We start from the raw sequence: 26,601 nt of genomic DNA, 5'->3' as shown, positions 1-26,601 counted from the left end.
TCTGAAGACGCCCTTCAGCTGGATTTTGAAGGAAAATACTGATTGCCCAGAGAGAGAAAAGGTGTTAATTCTATTACGTAATTTAAAAAATGTATGTATTCATAAACGAATATTTATTGAGTGTTTAAGTTAATATTTATACTCATCCCACGCCATGCAAAGAGTCATAGCTTCTACCCTCATGAATCAGAGTTCATCAGGAAGAGTGTCAGATACTGGAAGCCCCACAGAACTTGAAGAGTGCCAAATGCAATTAGAACAGACTGTCCTTGCTTGCACAACCAACTTTTTTGACGCTGTGACACAAAAGTGTCATCTATAAAGTTCCCATTCAAGAACTTAATAGTTGAGCTACAAAATAAAGTTTTTAAAATATGCCTAATACTGTGTTAAGTATACTTTCGTGTTGTGCTGCACTCATCGCTGTAAGTGGGTACAAGTTGCCCACCACAGCTACAGGTTGGCAAGATGTGGGAGAAGCTGGGGGTGAGAATATGTCCTCGGGGCTTTTGTGTTTCAGGTTTCAAAGGATGAATTTCATTGTGGGCCAGGGAGTCTGATTCTGCCCTGATTGCTTTAAGTAGTAAGATTTGAACTGAATTTCTCTTTCCTAGCTTGAGACACAGTACAGAGTCCCAAGGACTTTGGTTCTCACGCCAACCTTTCCACCTACCAAGTGTTATTCATGTTACCTGCTGTTCTTGCTTTCAGAAATGCACTAGAAATCATGTTCTTACATAATTATTTTTTTCTCACTTCACTAGAAGTGACATTAACTCCTTTCTTTGGGATTAATTCCATTATCTAGGCATTACATTCCTACCTTTTCATAAAAATTTCTTCCCTGTGGACTTACAGCATCTCTCAACTTTCCTTCTTAAGTCAGGCCCTCAGTGTGCTCACATCTCTTTGTTCTGTCATTTCTTCTTCAACATTGTAGTGTTAGAATCGGAAAATAATAACTCATTCATTAATTCCTTTTCCTTTCTTCTCTGTGTCTTCACAGTACAATGTCTGACTCTCATTTATTCATAATGTATTCTGTATTTTACAGCTAGTTTTATGTGACTGTGTGATGCTTCTAGCTCACATAATTTTTTATTTAGCAATCTTTTGTCATATTTAGTGACTTCAATGAGACTCAGTTTCTTTAGCACTTTAGAGGTTCCTCAATTCATTAAGGATTAAGTAGTTCACTGGGAGACACAGAAAAAACTATATATATATATATATATAAAATAACTAAACATCTCATTGTGATAACCAGTTTTAGTTGTCAACTTAACATATCTTAGAATCACCTGGGATAAAAACCTCAGTGAGGGACTGTCTTGATCAGTGGGCACTATTAGGCAGTTATCTTAACTTAGATAATTGATGTGGGATGACACAGCCTGTTGTGAGAGGATACTTGCTAAGCCAGAGATCCTAAATTCTATAAAGAAATTGAGTTGTTCATAAGCAAAAAGAAAATAAGCATCTATGCATTTTTTCTCTCTGTTGCTGCTGTAGATGCCATATCTTGAGAGCCTGCTGTTGTAACTTCCTCACAGGACTGGACAATAATCTGAAATTGTGAACTAAATTAAGTCCTTTCTTCATGCAGTGATTTTTGCCAGGGTGTTTTATGCCAGCAATAGATATCAAGCTATGCACATATATCATCTATAAATAAGTTAACCTTTAACCATCAGCAGATCGTGTCTTTGATTGGAAACACTTTTCTCAGTCAGTCTTGATAAAGCATCTAACAGAAGCACAATTATACCAGTGTAGCAGACAGCCTTGAAATTTTGCCTATCAGCTAAACTGTCTAGCATGAATATTCTTGTATAATTCTCTCTCCTTGGAAAGGGGCTTAGCTATGATAATTAAAACCAATCAAGACAATGTGAAGTCAATTTGGTGATGAATTCATAAATATTTTCAGCATTTATTTGCTTTCTCTATTCCATGTTACTTGCTTTGAAGGAAGGCTGCTCCACGATACAGGACAGCTTAGTAGAGATAGTTATTCACACTCCAAAAGCCAAGGGAAACCTCTGGACAAGAGCCAGGAAACATTAGTATCCTAAGGGATAAGGGCAACATTTAAGTGGCCTTTAATGAAGATCCTTCCCAAATCAACTCTTGAAATCAGACTGGAGTCCTTTCTTGTTATATTAATAACAACTTCTTAAATGATATTGAGTCATAAGCACCCAGGCAAATAATATGCATTCTAGTGACCCACAGACACGGTGAGAGAAAAGTTCAGTTTAAATCACAGGTTTTTGGGGGGGGGAGTGTAAATTAGTTATACAGCAACAGCTAAATAATATGAGACATCAGATTTTATTTTAGTGGAATTACTTAATTTTTGTATTGTTAGATGATGCTGATTATCAATATGTCACCTGTTAGTAAGATTGCAAGACTTAATTACAATTAACCGAGGGGTAATAAATGAAATTAGGATGTCATACATCCAGAAAAAGTCATTTTGGAGTCTGTTTTTTATTAAGAAATCCATACAACCAAAAATACTATTTGCAAAATGAGTGACTGTAGATGTATTAGGTTTACAGATAAATGAGGGTCTGAGTTAATGTACCAAGATAGTAAGCATACCTCAAAGATGATGCAGGCTCAATTCTAGATTATTTCAATAAAGCTAATGTCAACACATACAGTGTAGGCCTGTTTTCTTGCTTTCCTAGTGTACATGAAGTTTATATTCATATGATTTTGCAGTTACTAAGTATGTAATACATTTTGCTTGTGAATAATATCTATATCTTAATTAAAATGGTTTATTGCTAATGTGCACTAACAGTCACCAGCCTTCATAGAAACTTTCAGTGGTACAAGGCCTTATCTTGATGTGGACAGTTGCTAACTGACCACTATGGGAGTTTCAGAAGATTGGCTGGCTAAGTTGGTGTCTTAAAATACACAGCAGCCATGTTTGCCACATTGATTGATGTTTTCTTTTACAAAAGATTTCTGGGTTGCATGTGACACTGTTTGACAGCACTTGAGTCACAGCAGAATTTTCTCAAAATTAACATCAATCCAAGTAAGTCTTCTCACCCTTTTATTGACTAAGTTTAAGACGCCAGTTGCTTACATCTTTTGTTGTCATTTCAATGGTCTTTGGAGCATCTTTAGCAGTAGAGTCTGCCTAATAAACTAATCTATGTGAAGCAGCTCCTTCTGTGGAAGAAGCCACAAACATCTGCACTGGGAATCATTTCTAGAATTTCTATTGAATTTGCACACCAGGTAAACTATAGTCCAGTTGCCGAAGACTCAGAAAACAATTATAAATAAGTGGATGCCAAGTTTGCAACTTTTTCATGTATAAACAAGTATACAATGACCAGAAATTACCTTTCACTGTCAGATCTTTGGTGGTCAGGGGCATTGTCACTAGCCATAATATTTTCAAAGGACTATCATTTTTCTTCATAGTTGACCCCTACTGTAAGTTAAAATCCTCTAAATAAGCTATTTTCCAAACAAATATGCGGCTACTATTTCTTAGTTCATTTACAAAACACAGGGACAGTAAATTTAAAATGCATAGTGTCCCTGGGAATCTGAGCATGGTATATGAACTTTAGCTTCAGTGAGAAGTCACCAGCTGTATTAATCCTTTAGTCCTAATGTGGGTGTTAGTCTGACCTTGGAATCCAGCGCTTGGATTAACTTCTTTATGAAACCTTTGTAGCTATGAAATTCCTTCCTGCAGTTTTACTCTGTGTAACCCTTCTTGCTCTAGATTGAACGTCTGCTGTTTAATGCACTCACATTCCTCATTCATTAAAAAGAATCCTCTGGAAAACATGCTATAGTTTTTACACCAGCACTTGTTTCAAACTGAACTATGATTTTGTCATTGTGCTATGGGGAAAATTTCCTACATCAAACCTCATGAATCAACTACTTCAAGACATGTTTCTAGTAAAGAGTTAAAGTCTTATTTTGCTAGTCTTTGACATAACAGAATGCTGTACCCGGTTTGATCTAACAGACCATTAAATGTTTCTTTGCATCAGCACCAAGCCTGGCTTGTTTACTTGGCATTTGTGAGCTCATGAAGCAGCACTTTTGATATCTCCAGGTGCTTTTTTGTTTCTCTGCACTGACAATTTGGTAGTGGTTTGCTTCAACCAACTTAGCTGAGCTCTTCTCATGCCTTCCTCTTTTTCACTTGAACATTTACAGGCTGCTTTAGGGATATAGATTGACCTAAATTCAGTGAGCTAGGAGTCACGACCTAAGGAAGCTGAAGAAGAGGGGCATAACAGAGGAACAACCTGAGCAAGTAGCAGGCAGGACACCATCATTTGGGGCATATTGGGGCATATTTTCTGATGACTCCAAGTAGAGTAGTTTCATCAAAGATGGTGGATCATAGATCATTAAAGCAGATACAATAAGACTAAGGAAATTTCAAGTATTTTGACAATTATCCAAACACAACACAAACAAGAGAGCTGAGGGAATCCCTGTTGTAGGACAATGGCACAAACAAAGATGAACAAGATTCCTGAAAAGAAACAACACTTTCCACTAAACGTTTTGCAAGGCTAATTAACAGATCGGAATTTAAAGATGTGGGGAATTTGGGATGCTGCAAGCCCACAGGTAAATTATCTAGGGGCATCTTTATCACTACTCTCAATAGTCATTTATTTCCTTCCTCTGTACCCGATCCAATACTTTTACAGCCATCAGATAAGTCCCTTGGTATGTATGAATAGAAACATAGTTTATAACCAACTGAAGGGCCAAGAGTGCTGTCAGATGGCATCTGAAGCCCACAGCGGATATTTCATTGCCTTGCTACAGGCCACAGCTAATATTGCTACAAATGTTCTGTTACTATAAAGGCATCATCAAACTGTTACTGCTTTGGGACACTGAATACGGAAAAATCTAAATCTGTGTTCCTGGACCATGGCCGCTCATACTGGGTCCAGGATAAACCACCTCTCCTCTTTGAGGTGAGAACTACATCATTTTTACATCAACATAAACTTGATTCACAGTTGCCCAACTTTCCATTGCTAAATAATGGAGTATCTGTAGATGCATTAAAATAAAGTATAAAAAAACAAGTCATGCCTATATTCTTTCTGGCTCTAGTTGAATACAAAGCCGGGGACAAGGACATTTACTTAGATTTTTAGCAATTTTTGTGTCTATTCTCTATTTAAAGGATGCCAGTTATAGACCTGGAACCTAACATGCTACTCTTGGGCATCTGAGAAATAACGAAGAAATGACATCAACAGGTTCAAAATAACAAAAATTTACTCAGGAAGAAAATTCATTGCCACAAATAGTCTGAATAGCAGCACTGGAGACAGTGATGGATATTTGCTAAGAGTGAATGGAAGGAGAGGAAGGTATATAGTTGTCAGAAGTAATTTGAATCTCATGAATATCTGGACAGTTTTAAAGGAATCACAAAAAGGTCTAAACTCATGTATCAAGTGCATATATACTTTGATGTATATAATCTTGGTTTTAGGATTACATACTTGATTTTTTAATTGTTTCTAGATAAGTTATTGAAAGGGTAGAGAAAATTATAAAAATATATTTTAAAATGATAATAAGTAAAATATATGATAAACAAAAAGAAGATATACCTGAGATAATTCTACTATTTTTTATTGTTGATTTTTTGAAAGTTTTATTCTTAAATTTAAATTAGAAACAAGGTTGCTTCACATGTCAATCATAGGACCCTCTCCCTTTCCCTCCTCTCCTCCGACACCCTCTCATCAACTCCCCCAATACCTCCTCATTTCCCCATGGAGGGTGAGGCCCTCCATGGGGGTGTTCATAATCTGTTATTTCATCCAGGGGAGGACCTAGACCCTCCCCCAAGAGTCCAGGCAGAAAGTGCATTTCTCATTGTTGGATGGGCACCCAAAGTCCATTTGTCTGACAGGGATAAATACTGATCTACTACCCAAGGCCCAATAGATTGCCTAGGTCTCCTCACTGACACCCACATTCAGGGGCTCTTAATCAGTTCCATGCTGGATTCCCAGCCATCAGTCTGGGATTCAAGAGCTAACCCCTTGTCAGGTCAAATGTTTCTGGGTGTTAAACCAGCCCAGTCTTAACCCCTTTGTTCATAAGTCCTCCCTCTCTGTCACTGGGTTCCTTGAGTTCAGCTCACTGTTTAGCTGTAGGAGTCTGCTTCTGCTTCCATTAGCCACTGGCTGAAGGTTCTATTCCCTAGACTCTCTGGTCACAGGATAGGGGGCTGGAACTCCCCAGATATATGTCTAAAAATCCATATATGAGAGAGTAAATACCATGTTTGTCTTTTTGTGACTGGGTTACCTCACTCAGGATGGTTTCTTCTAGTACTATCCATTTGCCTGCAAATTCAGGATTCCATTGTTTTTTTTTCTGCTGAATAGTACCCCATTGTGTAAATGTACCACATTTTCTCTATACACTCTTCTGTTGAGGGGCATCTAGGTTGCTTCCAAGTTCTGGCTATTATAAATAATGCTGCTATGAACATAGTGGAAGATGTCCTTGTTGTATGAATATGCATCTTTTGGATATATGCCTAAGAGTGGAACTGCTGGGTCTTGTGGTAGGTTTACTCCCATTTTTCTAAGGAATCTACATACTGAATTCCAAAGTAGTTGTATGAGTTGGCACTCCCACCAGCAGTGGAGGAGTGTTCCCCTATCTCCACAACTGCTCTAGCATAAACTGTCATTGGTGTTTTTGATTTTAGCCATTCTGACAGGAGTAAGATGGTATCTCAGAGTTGTTTTGATTTGCATTTCCCTGATTGCTAGGGGTGTTGAGCACTTTCTCAAGTGCCTCTCAGCCATTTTAGACTCCTCTATTGAGACTTCTCTACTTAGTACTGTAGTCCATTTTTTTAAATTGGATCCTTTTGTGTTTTGGAGACTTGCTTCTTGAGTTCTTTGTAAATTTTGGAGATCAGCCCTCTGTGAGATGTGGGATTAGTGAATATCTTTTCCCATTCTGTGGGCTGTCTTTTTGCCTTGTTGACTGTGTCCTTTGCCTTACATAAGCTTCTCAGTTTCATGAGGTCCCATGGCTAGATTTATGTTGAGGTCTTTGATCCATTTGGACTTAAGTTTTGTGCATGATGGTAGACATGGATCTATCCGCATTCTTCTACCTGCCAGCTTCCAGTTACGCCAGCACCATTTGTTGAAGATGCTTTCTTTATTCCATTGTATATTTTTAGCTTCTTTGTCGAAGATCAGATGTTCATACATGTATGGGTTAATATCAGTGTGTTTAATTCGATTCCATTGGTCTACCTGTCTATTTTTGTGCCAATACCAAGATGTTTTCAGGACAACAGCTCTATAATAGAGAATGAAGTCAGGGATGGTGATGCCTCCAGATGTTGCTCTGTTTAATAAGGTTGTTTTGGCTATCTTGAGTTTTTTGTTTTTCCATACAAAATTGATTATTGTTCTTTCAACGTCTGTGAAGAATTGCCCTGGTATCTAAATGGGGATTGCATTGAATCTGTATATTGCTTTTGGCAGGATTGCCATTTTTACTACATTGATCCTACCTATCCAAGTGCATGGGAGATTTTTTCATTTTCTGAGGGCTTCTTTTAATTTCTTTCTTTAAAGACTCAAAGTTCTTGTGATAGAGGTCTTTCACTTGTATGGTTAGCGTTACCCCCAGGTATTTCATGTTGTTTGTGACAATTGTAAAGGGTGATGTTTCTGATTTATTTCTCAGCCCTTTTATCATCTGTATATAGCAGGGCTACTGATTTTCTTGAGCTGATCTTGTATCCTGCCACTTTGCTGAAAGTGTTTATCAGCTATAGGATTCCCTGGTAGAGCTTTTTGGATAACTTATGTAAACTATCATATCATCTGCAACTAGTGAAAGTTTGATCTCTTCCTTTCCAATTTTTATCCCCTTACCTCCTTTTGTTGTGGTATTGCTCTAACTAGAACTTCAAGTACAATGTTGAAAATGTATGGAGAGAGTGGACAGCCTTGTCTTGTTCCTGATTTTAGTGGAATTACATTGAGTTTCTGTCCATTTAGATTGATGTTGGCTGTTGGTTTGCTGTATATAGCTTTTATTATGTTTAGGTATGTTCTTATTATCCCAGATCTCTCCAAGACCTTCATCATATAGGGGTGTTGGATTTTGTCAAAGGCTTTTTCTGCATCTATTGAGATTATCGTGTAATTTTTTTTTGTTTCTCAGGTTGTTTATATGGTGATTACATTGATGGATTTTCTCATGTTGAACCATCCTTGCATCCCTTGGATGAAACCTACTTGATCGTGGTGAATGATTGATTTGATGTGTTCTTTGATCTGATTTGCCAGTATTTTATTGAATATTTTTGCATCAATGTTCATGAGGGATATTGGTCTGAAGTTCTCTTTCTTAGTTGTATCTTTGTGTGGCTTGGGGATCAAGGTTATTGAAGCCAGGTAAAAAGAGTTTGGCAAAGACCCTTCTGCTTCTATTGTGTGGAATACTTTGAGAAGTATTGGTATAAGCTGTTCTTTGAATTTCTGGTAGAATTCTGTCATCTGGACCTGGACTTTTTTTGGTTGGCAGACTTTTTATGACTGTTCTATTTCCATAAGGGTTATAGGTCTATTTAAATTGCTTATCTGTTGTTGATTTAATTTTGGCAAGTGATAGCTATGCAGAAAATTGTCCATTTCCTTTAAATTTTCAAATTTTGTGGAGTACATGTTTTCAAAGTATGACCTGATGATTCTCTGGATTTCCTCAGAGTCTGTTGTTATGTCACCCTTTTCATTTCTGATTTTGTTAATTTGCATATTCACTCTCTGCTGTTTGGTAAGTTTGGACAAAGGTTTGTCTATCTTGTTGATTTTCTCAAAGAACCAACTCTTTGTTGCATTGATTCTTTGTATTGTTTTCTTAGTTTCTACTTTATTGATTTCAGCCCTCAGTTTGATTATTTCCTGGCATCTACTCCTCCTGAGGGAGTTTGCTTCTTTGTGTTCTAAAGCTTTCAGCTGTGCTGGTAATTCTCTAGTATAACTATTCTCTAGTTTCTTCATGTGGGTACTTAGTGCTATGAACTTCCCTTGTAGCACTGCTTCCAAAGTTTCCCATAGGTTTGGGAATGTTGTGTCTTCATTCTCATTGAATTCTAGGAAGTCTTTAGTTCCTTTTTTATTTCATCTTTGACCCAGGAATGTTGCAATTGTCCATTATTCAATTTCCATGAGTTTGTAGGGTTTCTGCAATTTGTGTTGTTGTTGTTGAATTCTACTTTTAAAGCATCGTGTTCTGATAAGATGCATGGAGTTATTCCAATTTTTTGTACCAGTTGAGGTTTGTTTTATTGTCAAGTATTTGGTTGATTTTTGTGAATGTTCCATGTGGTGCTGAGAAGAAGGTATATTCTTTTTTATTTGAGTGAAATGTTCTATAGATGTCTGTTAATCCCAATTGGGTCATAACTTCTAATGGCCCCTTTGCTTCTTTGTTAAGTTTCTGTCTGGTATTCCTGTCCAGTGGTGAGAGTGGGGTGTTGAAGTCTCCAAGTATACTGTGTGGAGTTTTATATGTTATTTGAGTTTTAGTAAAGTTTCTTTTACGAACTTGGATGCCTTTGTATTTGGGGCATAGATATTCAGAATTGAAATTTCACCTTGGTTGATTTCTAATGTGATGTGTATGTAATGACATCCTTCATCTCTTTTGATTGATTTTATTTTAAAGTCTAATTTGTTAGGTATTAGGATTGCTACCACACTTGTTTCTTGGGTCTGTTTGATTGGAAAATATTTTCCCAAACTTTAACTCTGAGGTAATGCCTGTGTTTGAGGCTGAGGTGTGTTTCTTGTATGCAGCAGAAGGATGGATTCTGTCTTAGAATCCATTCTGTTAGCCTGTGTCTTTTTATGGGTGAGTTAATACCATTAATATTGAGGGATATTAATGACCATTGATTGCTCATTCTTCTTTGATTTGGAATGGTTGGTGGTGGTGGAATTATATGTGGAATTCCACCCCTTTTTTCTTTTGGCTATTGGTAAGGTGGAATTACCTATTGCCTATGTTTTTCTGGTTGTAGTTAACTTCCTTCATTGCAGTTTTCCTTCCAGAACTTTTTGTAGAGCTGGGTTAGTGGATATGTATTGCTTGAATATAGTTTTGTCACAGAATATCTTGTTTTCTTCATCTATAGAGTGATTGAAAGCTTTTCTGGGTATAGTAGTCTGGGCTGGCATTCATGTTCTCTTAGTGTTGGTAGAATATCTATCCAGGACCTTCTGGCTTTCAGAGTTTCCATGGAGAAGTCAGGTGTAATCTGATAGGTTTGCCTTTATATGTTACTTGGCCTTTTTCCTTAGCTGCTCTTAATATTCTTTCTTTATTCTGTATATTTGGGGTCTTGATTATTATGTGGTGAGGTACTTTTCTTTTGTGGTCCACTCTATTTGGTGTTCTGTAAGCTTCTTGTACCTTCATTGGCATGTCTTTCTTTAAGTTGGGGAAGTTTTCTTCTATGATTTTGCTGAATATATTGTCTGCCCCTTTGAGGTATTTTTCTTCACCTTCTTTACCTGTTATTGTTAGGTTTGGTCTTTTCATGGTGTCCCATATTTCCAGGATGGGTTTTGTTAGGGATTTGTTGTACTTAAGATTTTATTTGGTCGATGAATCAATTTCCCCTTGTGTATCTTCAACACCTGAGATTCTCTCTTCCATCTCTTGTATTCTGTTGGTTATGCCTGTATCTGTAGTACCTGACCATTTGCCCAGCTTTTCCATTTCCATCCGTCCTTCAGTTTGTATTGTTTTAATTGTCTCTACTTGAGGTTTCAACCCTTACAATGTTTGAATTGTTTCTTGCAATTTTTTTGTTTTGTTTTTTCGTTCATTTCTTACAGTTTTTGCTTTGTTTTTTCTTCCATTTCTTGAATTTTTTGGTTTGTTTTTTCTTCCATTTCTTTGAGTAATTTTCCTATATCCTCTTTCATGAATTTGTTTTTAAGGTCATTCTCTTCTGCTTCATTTTCATTGGAATGGTGGAGTCTTGTTGGTGTGGAGTCTCTAGAATCTGGTGGTGTCATATTTGTTTTTCTGTTGCTGATTGTGTTTTTGTATTGTCTCTTTCCCAACCCTTCTCTAGTGGGTGCAGAAAGAGCCTCTTCCTGGTCTGGTGGTTAGGGGACCAGAGTTCCCTTTTGGTGGTTACAAGCAAGTCTAATACTCTGGTAGTTCTCCTCTTCCTGGTCCTCGTCCTGGTCTTGTGGGTGGAGAAAATGACCAGGATTCTGGGGTGCAGGTGCATAGGCTCCCACTGGCGGCCTGCAGGCACTGGTCCTGGTCCCCTGGTCCCATTGGTGGAAGAGAAGACCAGGAATCTGGAGTGCATGGCTCCCGACAAGAGGGGAGGCTCTCTGGCAGTCTCCAGGCATTCCCCAGGCACTGGAAGCCAGGCCCAGATATAGGGCCTGGTTTACCTGGTCCCATTGGTGGACACTAATTCTACTTTTAAATTTTTACTCTTACAATAAATGAGGAGTGTAAGAACTTTGAGATGAACAATTCCTTTCATAGTTAATACAGAGTAATACCGTTGCCACTTTTGCCAAAGCTCTTTTAGCACTTTTTCTGTCTCTGTTCTATGCCTCAATGGTATTAGTCATCTGTGTAGTATTCATTTCCATAGTCCTGCTCTAATTGATAGACCAACTCACTGTCACAAGCTTAACCTGGCTTTCATGAACCTCCAGTAAATCTTCCTGCAGAGCAGTGGCTGGGTCCAGCTTCCTACGTTGAATTATGTCTTCACTATTAGCTGTGTGTTGGACATGGTAGTCAAAACCCTGTATTTCAGTGTCTTTATTTGAGAAAGAGGATAATTATCTTAACAAGCTCAAGTGTTTATTGTGAAAATTGAAAGAAATAACCACAAAGTTTCCTTCATCAGGACTATTTGAGTATCAAACTATCAAAAGACTACAGTCTGTTCCCTCAGAGAAGGTCATGATTATGGTGTTACAAATTCAAACCAGAGCTTTCTACAACAGGGATTATTGTTCTCATTGTACAAAGGAGGGATTTCTGCCAAATCTAAAGATGACTATGTGCTTCTACCACAGTTCCCCTTGTGTCTGTTGTGTCTCAGGTTGTGGGTGTTTTTTACTTTACTTGCTATCTATCCTTATGGCGAGGAACACTGGTGTAGTTCATCCACGAGAGTGAGTGAACAGCATGGCAGATTCACCCACACTGACCTTGTGAGGTTCAGTTTTCCTCACTGAAAACAATGGACCATGATGCTCACTTTTACAGTAAGGATAGCAGCTTAAACAATATGGTAGCTGGTGTGTGTACCATATTTTAGTAGTTTATGCCAATGCATATTTACATTGTTTTTGTTAGTACGTATGAAGACAGCAGGATCACCCCAGTTTTCACAATGGACCAGTGTGTTAATTCTACCTATGTACTCACAAGGGGACTGACCTCCCTTGCTTAGAAGTACTACTTCCTTTCTCACCTGGACACCGATGTATAATCCCTTGTCCAAGCTCTGTGGGGCTAGACAAGATGCACTCCTCAGGACTGTGTCTTAGTTTAGGGAGAAGGTAAACGTGTATCTCTAGTATAGTATATGATACCCAAAACAGTGGTCTTAAACATAGGGTCACAATTTAATATAACAATAGGCTGCAAATAAAATTGTTTTCTGGTTTTCACATAAAACTACAGGTTCATATAATTTCAAGTCATATACTTCCAAATATGCAGATCAGTAGATCAGTCTTTTGTAGTGACTCTACTGTCAAATGGTTACTTTTAAAATATAAATTTGGTGTTCATTTCTCTGGACTTCAGCACTATACACACACACACACACACACACACAATCCCTGGAAACTTGGACAATCTTTGCTCCCATTGAGGTGTGTGAAGTTCACTTGTGGCTGGCTGCATGGTAATCTTGTTAGCAGTTACGTCATGACTCATGATAACTTTCATTACTACTTTGGGAAGTATCCAGAAGTAGATGCCTTCAGTTTTGTATTCCCTTCAGCCCTGAAGTTTTTAAAATTCTAGTTAGTATGTTATATACACTAAAACAATCATAAGACTATCATTAATATGTGGATGGTGCCAAAAGTACTTGTTTGTATAATGATATTCTTTTTCACCATCATTAATCTGCATCAGTCTTGGGAAACAAAGCCTAAATTCTGCCATGCCAGTTTTCACACAAGAGTGCAAAGACAGTGAACTCTATTGATGGGCTGCCTTACTCAGGACTCAAAGGAGCAGTGATGCTCAGTCTGAAAATTCTTGTCTGAGTGTTGTAATTGTAGGATAGGAGGACATCTATAGGCAAGTCATATTAAAAATTACAGTATTCTCTGACTAAGGCTGTCTTCATGTACTCTATTCAACTTCATTAGGATTGGTAAACAGAAAGTAGAACATTTTGTTATCTTACCTATATGTTGCCCATACATATGGTAGAAGAAACTGAAACAATATGCAGTGTTTGTTGGTCCATAGGGATTTTTGGGAGCTATGCTGAATACAGGGCTGAGAAGTCGAGCCTTTTCGCCTTCTAGTCTGGGTCTAGATGTCTCAATATACATATAAAAACCTGAAAGTAGGAGAAGACATTGCTGAAGTACATTCTTATGAGGATATATCATGTTATTGTGACATTTCAGAGCTTGGATTCAAAGTCAAGGTTGATACTATTGTTTAAAATCTCATTTATGAAAGCTACATGACTATATACAATTATTTTAATCATAATTTTAACAGAAAAAATAAGACATAAAGAGATGAGTTAGCACAAAAATAAACAATAACACTCTGATATCTCAACTATGTTTATCACAGAGTTTTGAAAAAACAATAATGACCACAAACTTTGGAAATACCTTAATTACTGATAATATGTAAAGATAAAATGATTTACTCTGTGATTCTCAAGTGCATAATTCACTACACACTTGAACTGTACATTGAGACCTTTTCCAGCTCTCTCACTGCTGTGTGCAAACAGTTCTGTAAACCCCCCTACCTTCTTTGGAACCACTGCGATCAGCATTGGGCCCCGTGTTAGGAGTGTATTTTGTATTTCTTGTCGCAGTACTTTGTTTTGTCCAGTCAAAATTATCAGTGTCATCTTGGGTGAATAAACAAATATTACCATCTTCAAATCCACAGTGAAATTCTCCTGTTAACACATTTTAATTAAAATAATAATTATTAATTAAATTGAACATTGTAATATTTTGTTAGAAAAAGTTCAAATATTGCAATGTAATGACAGTGCACAGCCTTAATGGCACAGCTGTAACTAAATATAAAACTAGTATAATTTTTGGTGAAAATAGTGATGATTTTGCTAGGTTGTTTTCACTTTGCTAAAAAGGGGGTTTCATTCTGGCATTTCCATGTGTGCACACATGATGCCCTTTGGCTATATCTCTCTCTCCCCCTGTTTACCCATCACGCCCTTTCTGTTTTTCTCTTTCATATTACCCATAGTTCCCAAAGAGTACCATCTTATTTTACATCAAGGCAGCATCTTACTACATAATTAAGGCCCAAATCTTTTGTTCAGAAGCAAACAAATTAGTCAAAATAATAGAACAATTCACATTTGACTTCTGACTGGAGAATTTTCCTAACTTTTTTTTAAATGCATCAGAACAGTTGAAACAGAAGTGGCAATTAGGAAATGAACTTTTTTAAAACAGGAGTGGTGGCACAAACTCATAATCCTAGCACCAAGGAAGCTGCTGTAGGAGAATTATCATAACTTTAAAGAGCACATTAAATCCCAAGATAGCCTTTACTATAGATAAGACCTTGTCTGAAGAACAAAAGTAAAGAAAATGAGACTTTTGAATTCACCTGATAGCACTTTAAACATGTATACCTTGAGCATGTAATTTTTTATGCCCTGTCCTCTAGAAATATTCTTTTATACACATCTGCTATGCTGTGTGTTTGCTTAGGGCAAGGCAACAGTAAATTGCTTTTAAAGCAGTCATCATTCATGCTTGAGTTGAATATTGGTTTGCCAGATGTGTGAAACCCACTTGAAGTGAATTTTATAAAATAACTTTATGCTGACCTGAGGAAGGACTGGGAGTTTTTTATGCCTGCCATATGCTGAGTGAGTTCAGAGAGAGAGAGCCTTTTTCAACTTGCCATTAAATAGTGGTGATGGTAATCCTATAACAGAAGCTTTTCTTACTGGGATATATCAAAAAGTATATACATAGATGAGCTGGTAAATTCCATCAGAAACATGAGTTGGGTACAGCTATTGAAAGAACATTAAATATAGTGCATATTCTTCCAGTCCACAGAATAAAGTACTGCAAAATGTCAGTACTCTTCACTGACTCTCGCAAATGAGAAAACTTGGGTTCAGTCAGCTTTACTTGTTAAAAATAAAGTCCGCAAAGACCCCAGCTTTGCTGAAGTTTATATTCCTTCTAGATGGATATGTTCTAGAAAGACAATATTCTATACAAAATATTTTATTTAAAAATAATGTTTTTGTTTCCTGGCTTTAGATGCCAGAGCCATGCCTTCTTGCCATGATGGACAGTATCCCTGTTTATACCATGAGAAAACATGAGTCCTGCTCCCCTCAATTTGCTCCTATTAGGTAATGAATATGGGATGTTTTTAATGCATGGGACTAATTTTGAGGTATGAGCACACTACTCTTCATCGTGTAGCTATAAAGTCAAAAATGTCAAAAATGTAGAATTCAAAATCAAGACCAGATCAAATATATTGGAACTTATGTTTATATAAATTTAGTGATTTGTGACCAGGTATAGTGGTGCATGTTTGAAATACCTATATTTAAGTGGCAAAGATAGGGCTGGGCGGTGGTGGCGCACGCCCTTAATCCCAGCACTCGGGAGGCAGGGGCAGGCGGATCTCTGTGAGTTTGAGGCCGGGCTGGACCGACAGCCTCCAAAACAATACAGAGAAACCCTGTCTCGTAAAAACCAAAAGAAAAGAAAAGTGGCAAAGATAGTCTGATGGTCTATGTTCTAGTCTACACTAGACTATGTAGTGAGACACTGATTTTAATAAATACAATGCTAAAGTAAAATAGTATCACGTATAAGGAAAACCTCAAAATCAAGGGTTGGGGTGATGGCTCATCATGTACATGGTGACCTGAATTAAAACCAAGGATACTTTGGTAGAAATAGAGAATTGATTCATGAACGTTGTCTTATGACCTCCACAGATGCAAACTGGAAAACCTGTTCCCTACCACACACACCATATGCACACATTATGTGCACACATGCACTAGCAATAATAATTATTACTACAATAAATGGTTTTAATAAATAACCTTAATCTTTATGAGGAAAAGACAACAAATCCATAATCAAATCAAAGAAGCATGACAGCAAAGTGGACACACAAACAATTTTCCACAAAAGCTAAAATGAATCCCACAGTTCCAGAACAGTGAATGTTAATCAGTTTGGGGAAATGACTCCGTATTTTCTAACTTAGATGTATCTATTATCAGTATCAAAGTACTTGTTTTTAATCTCTGATAAAAACCATATCGTCTGAACTTTGAAGTGCATACAGAATGCTAACCATACTGTTTTAAAATCATTGGATTTTTTTCTTTTTGTTTTTTTTTTGTTTGGTTTTTCAAGACAGGGTTTCTTTGTGTGTCTTTGGAGCCTATCCTGGCACTCACTCTGTAGCCCAGGCTGACCTCGAACTCACAGAGATCCACCAGCCTCTGCCTCCTGAGTGCTGAGATTAAAGGCATGCACCACCAACGCCCGGCTAAAATCATTGTTTTTATATCAAGTAAAAACAATTTTTACCTAATGCTTGTACATCTATAAGTATTCTATTTTTGTTTACTATGTAACATAACATGATTTCTCAAGTGAAAATAATATACTTACTCAAATGAGGATTTACAGGTGCTAGAAGAAAAGGAAAAAGAGAAAGGAAGAAAGAAAGAAAGAAGAAAAATGAAATGTTAGCAAGGTTTAGATGTCATTTGTAAATAAAAATCTAATTAGTCTACTCAGATTTTCAAAATTTCTTGCAAACATAGTGATGGTAGTGGGCAATTATATCTGCAGCCCATTTTGTTGTATAGGACAGAGTGCATTTTACTTTCAGCTTATACTAAAAACTTCAAAGTGCTACAAAGATCAACATTAAAGAGCATAGGGGAGTCGATCACTTTCCAATCAATGGCAATGTTAAACTTTTATACATTAACCAGTGCTAAAAAAAAAAACCCAAATCACCATTGTGACCTCTAGTGATCTAAAGGGATGACACCAATTGGAAAGCTAAGCAATAGTGTAGAGACCACCCTGAATGCCCATTCCTGATAATGAACTTGATGTCTATAACCATCCTGGAGCCTTCATCTAGTGACTGATGGAAGCAGAGGCAAACACCCACAGTTAAACACTGAACTGAACCCAAGGAACCCAGCGACAGAGAGAGAGGAGCGATGAGCAAATTGGCAAAGAATGGGCTGGCAAAACCAGCAGAGACAGCTGATCTGAACAGGGGACAGCCCTTGGACCCCAGACCGACAGCTAGGAGGCCAGCATGGGACTGATCCAGACCCCCTGAATGTGAGAGTCAGTGAGGAGGCCTGGGCAACGTATGGGGTCCTGAGCAGTGGATCAGTGTTTATCCCTGGAATACAAACAGTCATCGTGTGCCCATAACACAAAGAGGGATGCTCTCTCAGCCTGGACTCTTAGGGGGAGTGCCTGGACCCTACCCTGAGTGAAATGACAGATTCTAGATATCCCCTATGTGGAAGGAATTGGCAATAGGGTGGGAGGAAGGGGGGATGGTGGAGGGTTTGGGAGGAGGGGAGGGAGAGGGAACTGGGATTGACATGTAAAACAAGCTATTTAAAATTAAAATAAAAAACCAAATCAAACATTGGTAAAATAATATATAATGTAGATGAATTTAGAATACAAGCAATTTTCAAGAGATTATATTTTATATTACATCCACTTTTACTGAAAATAATATGACATATAAAAGGAATGAAATTCTTAAATCATGCCATGTGTCTGAAACAAGTAAATACATCAGTCCTACTTTGTTTAATTGGATTAAAACACACACACACATACACACAGAAATTTCAGAACACAGATTTACCATACCTTAAGTGGCATGATACATTTTTTACTTTTTTTGTGCAGAAAACAAACAAAAATAGGACTTTGAGAAAAACAGTTATGACTTTCATAAAAATGCCATCTGATTTCTATTGAAGAGGAAATAAAGATTTTAAGTTTTACTAACAAGTAAAAGCATTTCTACTCTACAGTGTAACAGGGAAAGTGTCTATGGGTCATCAGTTATCACTGAGAACAAATTGCTCTGGGTATAACAGACTCACTGTTTCTTACCAGAATTACAATGGCTGGTAATATACCTTGGGGACATTCTGTTTTATCATTTTCTATCATTTCCCTAGTGTCTGGATAGCCACCATGTTAAAGTTGCAAATTCCTAATAAACAAAAGCACACAAACATGTAGAATAAGTACGTTCTCCCTTACACAGGAACATTTAGACCAGTGGTACCCAACCTGTGGGTCATAACCCTTTATGGAATCAAATAACCTATTCAAAGGATCATCTAAAACTATCTGCACACTAGATATTTACATTAAGATTCATAACAGTAGCAAAATCACAGTTATGAAGTATCAACAAAAATGATTTTATGATTGGGGTCACCACAACATTAGGAATGTTTAAAATAAACATTCCACAAAATTTTTACATAAATACTTACAAAATAAAAAAAAAACTACTCACCAGTATATTTTATTACACGAATTGTTGAATCTCCTTCACCAAATTTAGTGAGAGGAGTTAGTCGGACTTCATAGGCTTCTGGTTTAATTAGTTCAGTCAAGTTATATGTAATTAGTTCTCCCTTTTGAATATTCCCATTTATTTTAATCTCCTGTTCCCACCAACGTTGTTGTCCAGCCTGGAATCAAAATGGTTGTATAATGACATTTCTAGCAGCTAATTTAAAGTTACTTGCTTTGTCTTAAGAAAATGAAACGCAGTTTGGAAGTTTATTTAACTTCATTTTAGGAGTTTAATAAACATCTCATATTTTATACCTATATCATATATGCATATTTTATAAATACATATATTTTATAAAGTCTTTGCTGATGTTTCATGATAACTGCAAAATTATTAGAGGTTAAGTACATAGATTTAATTGACTTGAATGGATCATTCAAACAGAGACCATCATTTAATGTTTGAAGAGGGGTGTGTGTAACTGCATTGAACATAAATTATTGAAGATGTATTAGATTTTTTTTTACGAGACAGGGTTTCTCTGTGTTGTTTTGGAGGCTATCGGTCCAGCCTGGCCTAGAACTAACAGAGATCCGCCTGCCTCTGCCTCCCGAGTGCTGGGATTAAAGGCGTGCTCCACTACCGCCCGGCCGGTGTATTAGATTCTTAAACCACTGTAACTTCTTTATCATATCAACAAATATATACACTGGATACCTAATAGTTTCTAGGATGAACTATAGGTATCAGAGTTATAACACCCAGATTTGTATTTCCTTAGCTCCTGCAGTCCATTGAAAACAGAGATATAATGAAGACTGATATAAAACTCACTAGAAAATGGTTTCCAAAAGTTATCCATGTAATGAAAAGTTACATGTGATGCATCAAATGTCAGTGGAAAGGATCCATCTCTAAGAAATCACAGGGCCACTCCATAAGAACTATGCTTGTTTGTTAATAGATAAAGTCAGGTATCTGTCATTGGGTTCAGGATGATGTATATATAAATGACTTTGAAATAAATTGTTGCAGTTGAGCAAAAGGGATTAAAACATGACTGAGGCAAGCTGAAAAGGAATGAGTGTCATACAGTATGCTACACTGAACACACGATGCTCAGACTATTTTATAATTAATTTGTGTGTATGGGGAGCTAGGTACTGAACTGAGGGCCTCACACATGATGGCAAGTGCTCTCTGCGGTACATACTCCAGTCTAGGTCAGACAATTTTACAGAACATAAATATAAATTCCTAATAAACCAAACATGATTGTAGTAAAGACTCTTTCAGTGTTTTAAAAAAGTTTCTTCTAGTAATTCCATTCCATTAAAATAAAAAAAAATTAAAAATAACCTAGCAGAGCAGTTAAGAAAGGAAAGCTACTCATTTATGAAATGAGTTAGTTTCTGTCATGTAACTTCCAATTTGGCTTGTCCCTCCATAGGTAAGAAATGTAGGAAACCTGCTAAAGGAAGAAGAATAAGTTTCCTTTACATGGAGAAACACTGAACAAACTTAAACATTTATTCACAGCAAAACTATTGATTGGCTAGAAACAAGAACTTGACTAATCCTATGAATGAAATAGAGTACAAATCTATAAGATGCTAAATTAATATTGTTCATTTATTGTAATTATTTATTTTGGAATTGAAAATGAGAAAAGAATATTGAGCCTTACCTAGTCACAAACAGAAACAAGAAAGCACCTAGCAATTGAGACTGTGGGTTTTTTTGCATCCTTATAGAATCGTTGGCTCTTTCTCCCAGTCTCTCAGGTTCTGTCTACTTCCCTCTTTCCCTCTTATGTGTATTTTTTATTTTCCCTCATACAAATAATATCTCTTCATTATTTCTGATTCATGTGATTGTATTTTTTAACATTTTAAATTTTATTAATTAAATTATTGCATCTTATTCATTAGAGTTCTTGATCGGTAGGATAGAGTTATCTATTGTTGCAAATTGAGATTTTATTTTAATATATTTTGCTTGCTTATTCAGATATCATGGATTTTTTTTACTATTCAAAATCCAATAATAAAGATGAAAGACAGATGGCAGATATTAGGCTAGTTTATTTATAATACTTTCTGCTACTGTTCATACCTAAAATATATTATATTACATATACTCTTGTTTGTGGTAATATATACCCTTTATATTTATTAAACTGTTGCTGATCATGTGACTTAAAATTCTCCTACTGGGCATGTTTGGGACTAAAGGCAAAGATATAGTCTTTTAGAGACATGCCTTTGTTCTGATATGCTTCGAAGTGCATCAAACAAGGCCATTCACTCTTTGACTGTGAAATCCTTTGATAGCACAGATCAAGGTGGAAAAAATTCCCTAGTTCCACTTGTCTTAGGTTTCATTTTTGTTTGTCTCAAATTGTTAAGAATCAAAGTTCAGGTTTGCCTTGATGGTGAGCAGCTGAGAACAATACTTGTTTGAATAGGAATTCTACTTACTAGTGTGGATGATGATTTACATGTTTCCTCAGATTTTTCACATGGTAATTCTTACCCACCCATCTCTGTACACACATATGCATGAATTCCTTATATGTACACATAATTGCATATATATATATATTGTTTCCATATACTGTGTATGTGTGCATATATAACTGTGTATGTTTACACACATTCATCTGAATACTGATTTATTCTCTGAAGGTGTATTAGTTTTAACTATAAAGCTTGGATTTCTACTGTTCTTATACTTCTAATGTTGTACTTCTGAAAATTAAAATCTCTAAAATGTGTATTGTTTGTGTTTCTCACTAATTTTGTCACAAAAACCACAAACAAAATAGTAGAATAAAAAGAGGCTACTTCATGTGTAATTCTTGGACCTGTATTCAGAAGGAAGAAAACAATATGCTACTGAAGAGGTATGTGTACAGATTAAAAGCGTGTATAATATAAGATCCTAATCTAAGTTTTACATAGAGAACTCAGTATCAGGATGCTCAACGACTTAACATGACCCAAATAATGATGACTCCAATAAATGTGTTAACATGGAGGAAGAATTCTCACAGGTTCCATCTTGACAAAGAACTATAGATAATTCTGGGAACTAAGAAACTCTGGGAGTGGGAGAAATCCTCTTCTCTAGAGAATATCACATTGATTTTATTTACACTACCAAATGATCAGTCCTGAAAATATATACATGCAAGTGATGGAGGATGTCCTTTATATATATGTTTCTCTCATTGGTTGATGAATAAAACACCGATTGGCCAGGCAGAAAGTATAGGTGAGGTTACCAGATGAGGAGATTTTGGGGGAGAGGATACTGAGAGAGGCCTCCAGAGAGATTCCATGGAGCCACTGAAGGAGTAACAGGCCTTGGCATTCTCCAGTAAGATAGGGCCATGTAGAAATATATAGATTGATAGAAATGGGTTAATAATTAAGAGACAGCTATCCAATAAGAAGCCTGAGCCATCTGCCAAACAGTTCATAATTAATACAAGTCTCTGTGTATTTATTTGGGTGTACATGGATGTAGGTCCAAGAAGGAAAGAAACTCTGTCTATATACCAAGTAATATGCATACTGATCAGATTGTATTTATACACTTAGAATTATATAAATATGTATTTTACACACACAACAAACAGACCATAGGCCATAAATCAGAGGGAGGTAAAGGGTGGAGGTACAAGGGAGGAGTGAGTGAGAGCAAAGGAAACTAGGAAAATGATATAGTTATATTTAAATGTAATAAATAAAAACATAGAAATAAAAAAGATGAAACAGAAGAGATAAATATGACTATGGTTAAAGCGGAAACTCATAATGGATCAGCATACAGAGAATGAGTGTCTGTGGAGTACTCAGCCACATACAGGGCATCTGTATGTCGGACCCCTTCTCAAGGCTCTGAGACTATTGAGGGAGATTGCACAAGCCATAGATCTGGGAGCTCCAAAGGAAACAGTGTCTTCTGGAAATGCCATGAACTCACAGCAGCTTTGTGGTTGCCTGCCCAAGAGCCTAGAGGATCACAGTCAACATTCCAATATGAACTGAACAGTGGAGATGTTTACAACCCCACCACCGATGGAGGAACTATGGACATCTGAGAGCTTCTAGGAAAGGAAAGTGGTTTATTTTATTATTTTTTAATGTTGTGGTCCCTGCCTGGTCAACACACACCCGTTAGTATATGGCCTGCACAAACTGGACCTTGTTGGTTATTTCAAAAATAGACAAGAAGTTTGGAGGGTTGGAGGTAGGGGTGGATTTGGAAGGAGTTGGTGGGAACAATGGGGTGAACATGATCAAAATGCATTGCATGAAACTCTCAATAAATTAATAAAATCATCTATTTTAAAAGTCTGCTGTCATTAGCATTCCAATTAAAGAGGATGCATAAGCCTGAGATTTGAATAACTGTTTGTACCACACAGAGATAACCTGAATGTATTAAAATTCCTATAAGTAAACAAGAAGCAGAATTCAGTAGCAAAATGACTCAGATAATAGGTATTTCACAGATGAAGAAACTCCAATAACTAATTAATTAGGGAACGCTAAGTCCTCACTATAAATCAATGAAATAGAAATTAAATTCACATGATTTCACATAATCAGATAGACTAAAGTATTAAAAATGTAATGGTACTAAAGTTTGGTGTACTTATGAAACAATAAGAAATTTTAAGAATGTTGAACCTATGTGTAAGAAATGGAAGTGACTGTAACTCCACCTCACTAACAAATAAGACTGTAAAGTGTTGTGAATTCACACAGGAGTAGGAGGATTTATGACACAGTAGACATCTATGATAAGCTGTCTTAGCCTTGGTTCTTCTTAGCTCCATATCTCATGGGATAACAAATCACCAGGTTGATGGCACATATGTTTTCAAGTGTCTGAAGGACCCTGAGTTTTAAAATCCTTACGTCTGTAACAGGCAGCAACCAAACCTACCCAACATACTTATGTCTTTATTATGCTACACATCAAGCCTTCCCTGTACTCCAGAAAGGGAAATTATTCTCTGAGGAATTTTGCTGTGCAAATGAACTTGAAAGAAAATATGACGATAATAAAACAACAAAGGGTGTCTGTCCACACAAGACATGCAGAAACACATGTCTGCAGTAATCTCTTTTGCAAGCATGCAGTCCTGCTGGATATGTAAACTGTACGGCACTAAAATGTTACAGCTTTAACAGGTGATTCTTGTACTCAGTGACAGGGATATTCCTAACATAGGAAACATAGAAAATGGTATAAGCAAAAGTACATAAAAGTATAAAAATGACATAGGTCATCTTTTTCTTCAAAATATCTTAATGTAAATAGCAGTTTTTCTGTCTTTAAATATTATGTTTTATATCTAGGAGCTTAAGGCAAAGGTGCAATTATTTCAAAAGGTAGATAAAAATCAACTTAACTCTTTCAGATAAATGTATAAAGGCAAATATGATAGCAGCTGAATCAAGATACATGGACATATAAGCTTAATACAACCCATATTTTTAGCACAACCAGAGGGAGAATTTGTAGGTATTACATTGATACAATAAAGGTTTTGTTCAAGTATTTCAGTTACTGTGGCTATGTTGATGTTGTTATACACTCTGAAGTCAATAACCTCACTTGTGTATTTAAAAAGCAATGCCTTCAGTCCACATCTTTACTTTCAAGCTTTGATGAATGTATACCATTCAGTAGTTGAAAGCATACACAATTAAATACTTTGTATTGCGTATCAGCTAACTGTGCAAAAAAATACAAACGGAAAACTGAAAGTGTTGTTTTCACAAGAACGTAAATGAACAATTATACCCTCTTATTGAGTAGGAACTGTCACGTGTTTGAAAACAAGGGATCCAAACCATAAAAACAGAACCAGCTTCAATTCATCCCCCCTGTGTGATGAGGAACTCAAGTGTCAATGAGTTGATGTAAATCTCAATTTCAGTTTTTTCCTAATAGTCATGTTGCTTCCACATAACTTAGAGCTAGCTGATGCCCCAAAGTCTTCTCAATGTGGCTTTTTATTAAAAACGGTGGTTTGTGGTTTTATTTATTTATTTTATTTTTATGCCATGGGATTATTAAATAGCTATTGCTGAGAAGGTCTCAGGAGGGAGCAAACCACGTTAAATTCTTCCTTTAATTCTCAAAGAAAGAAAAGTAGATATCTTAAGCAAATTAAGCAAAAGTCCACACAGACTTCAAATTGAAATTGGGAAATGAAACCATGCTGCCATCTTTTTCTCATTCTATCTGGATGGTGAACATTTAAAAGCTCTCTTAGGAACTCCCCTGAAAAGGACAGGATGAAGGAGAGCTAAGAGGGAGCACGGGGTACTTTAGCTGAATGCAGAGGGCATACATGGCATCATCCCTCTTGTTTTAATGTGGCTGGCAGAGAGAAAGAGTGACACTCCCTTCATGGGAACTGCTATTTGCATTTACGTCATTTGGCAAGGGAATATAATAGCTGGCTTAAAAATATAGACATTACAGAGTCCAGTTCATATATTCTTAGATTATTTACAGAATATATCCCTATGATGAGATTTCTAGGTTGCAAATTATTTCCTTTCCCGTTGTAAGTATACACTGAGGATAGTTAGTGATTTTATGGTGGTGTTTCTGCCCATCCAAGTGCTTTGACTACATTAATCCATCTTGCCATGTCTTCCTACCTACCCTATTTCATCCTCCTATGCCTCTTTCCCTTGCATTTCCTTAGCAGTCCCACTTCTAATTTTACCTGCCCCCCGACCCAGTTTCTACATATGAGAGAAAGGATGCAACATTCGTTTTCAAGAGACTGGCTTATTTCACACAATGATTTTGAGTTGTATCCATTTTTTTCTGAAAATGAAAAAAAAGTTCATTTACTACAACTAAGAAAAATCTACTCTGCACATATGGCACATTTTCTTTTAATTTTTCTGATTTAAATTAGAAACAAGCTTGCTTCACATGTCAATCCCAGTTCCCTAAATATAGATGCCATGGATTTCAGATGCACTGTTGTTTTATCTACATCTTGTGGATGAAAGGGTTTTGAAGGAGCTGTTCTTACTAAGAGTTACTTCTCAAAACCGGTAGGAAAAGTTCCATGTCAAACTTCATTCAGACTCTCATCACACTTATTGCTGGCAGAACCTTCTCTAGGAAATATGTAGCTTCATTTCTGTGGGTCACATCTTTTTGGAAGCTTGGCTATTATTTCTGTATCACAGTGAAGTAGCACTCTGAAAGCCGACTTCATTTTGATGGACTGATTCACTTAGTCCCTCAATAGAAAGCATTCAAACTTGCTGATTAAAATTTCTGCCATCTCCTGAGGTATAACGGCAACATCTACTCCTGCTTGCATCATTTCCATTGTCATAAATTTAATAGGTCATGGCCAGGTTGATACTATCTATGGCTTTCACTGGGCATCGGATGGCAATAACACAAATGCAGTTTGGAAAGCATTAGGGATCCATCCATACTTATGTCCTAATTTAAAGGTGTAATACTGCTACAGTGGAAATAAATCATCTTAGCAGACACAAGCTAGTATGGGATGTTAACTCTCTGTATGCTACCACACCTAACTAATCCCTTCCTCTATTTGAAGGTATAAACCAAAATTTTTGGCTGCTGAAAATTATCTACCTTATATGTTTGCAATACCTGGAATTTCTGGTACCAGCTGATATTCAGAAT

At 36.7% G+C, this 26,601-nt stretch overlaps 1 protein-coding gene across 3 annotated transcripts in view; it reads right to left on the bottom strand.

Moving 5' to 3' along the window:
• Positions 1-26,601, bottom strand: part of Mdga2 (MAM domain containing glycosylphosphatidylinositol anchor 2) — an 819,241-nt gene that overhangs the window by 26,207 nt on the left and 766,433 nt on the right. For all 3 annotated transcript variants that reach the window (XR_005876310.1, XR_005876311.1, XM_005072803.3), the window contains exons 11-14: positions 18,886-19,063; positions 16,977-16,997; positions 14,081-14,236; positions 13,493-13,651 (exon numbers count right to left, since the gene is read on the bottom strand). Coding sequence is in view for 1 of the 3 variants with exons in the window: in XM_005072803.3 (XP_005072860.1) it covers positions 13,493-13,651; positions 14,081-14,236; positions 16,977-16,997; positions 18,886-19,063 (514 nt within the window). In the remaining 2 variants the exon portion in view is untranslated. The remainder of the gene's footprint in view (positions 1-13,492; positions 13,652-14,080; positions 14,237-16,976; positions 16,998-18,885; positions 19,064-26,601) is intronic.

The sequence above is a fragment of the Mesocricetus auratus genome, unplaced genomic scaffold (assembly GCF_017639785.1).
Source record: "Mesocricetus auratus isolate SY011 unplaced genomic scaffold, BCM_Maur_2.0 Super-Scaffold_15014, whole genome shotgun sequence".
In the NCBI taxonomy this organism is placed as follows: domain Eukaryota; kingdom Metazoa; phylum Chordata; class Mammalia; order Rodentia; family Cricetidae; genus Mesocricetus; species Mesocricetus auratus.
Note: the sequence above shows the minus strand (reverse complement) of the source record. Positions and strands in the feature narration are given on the sequence as shown.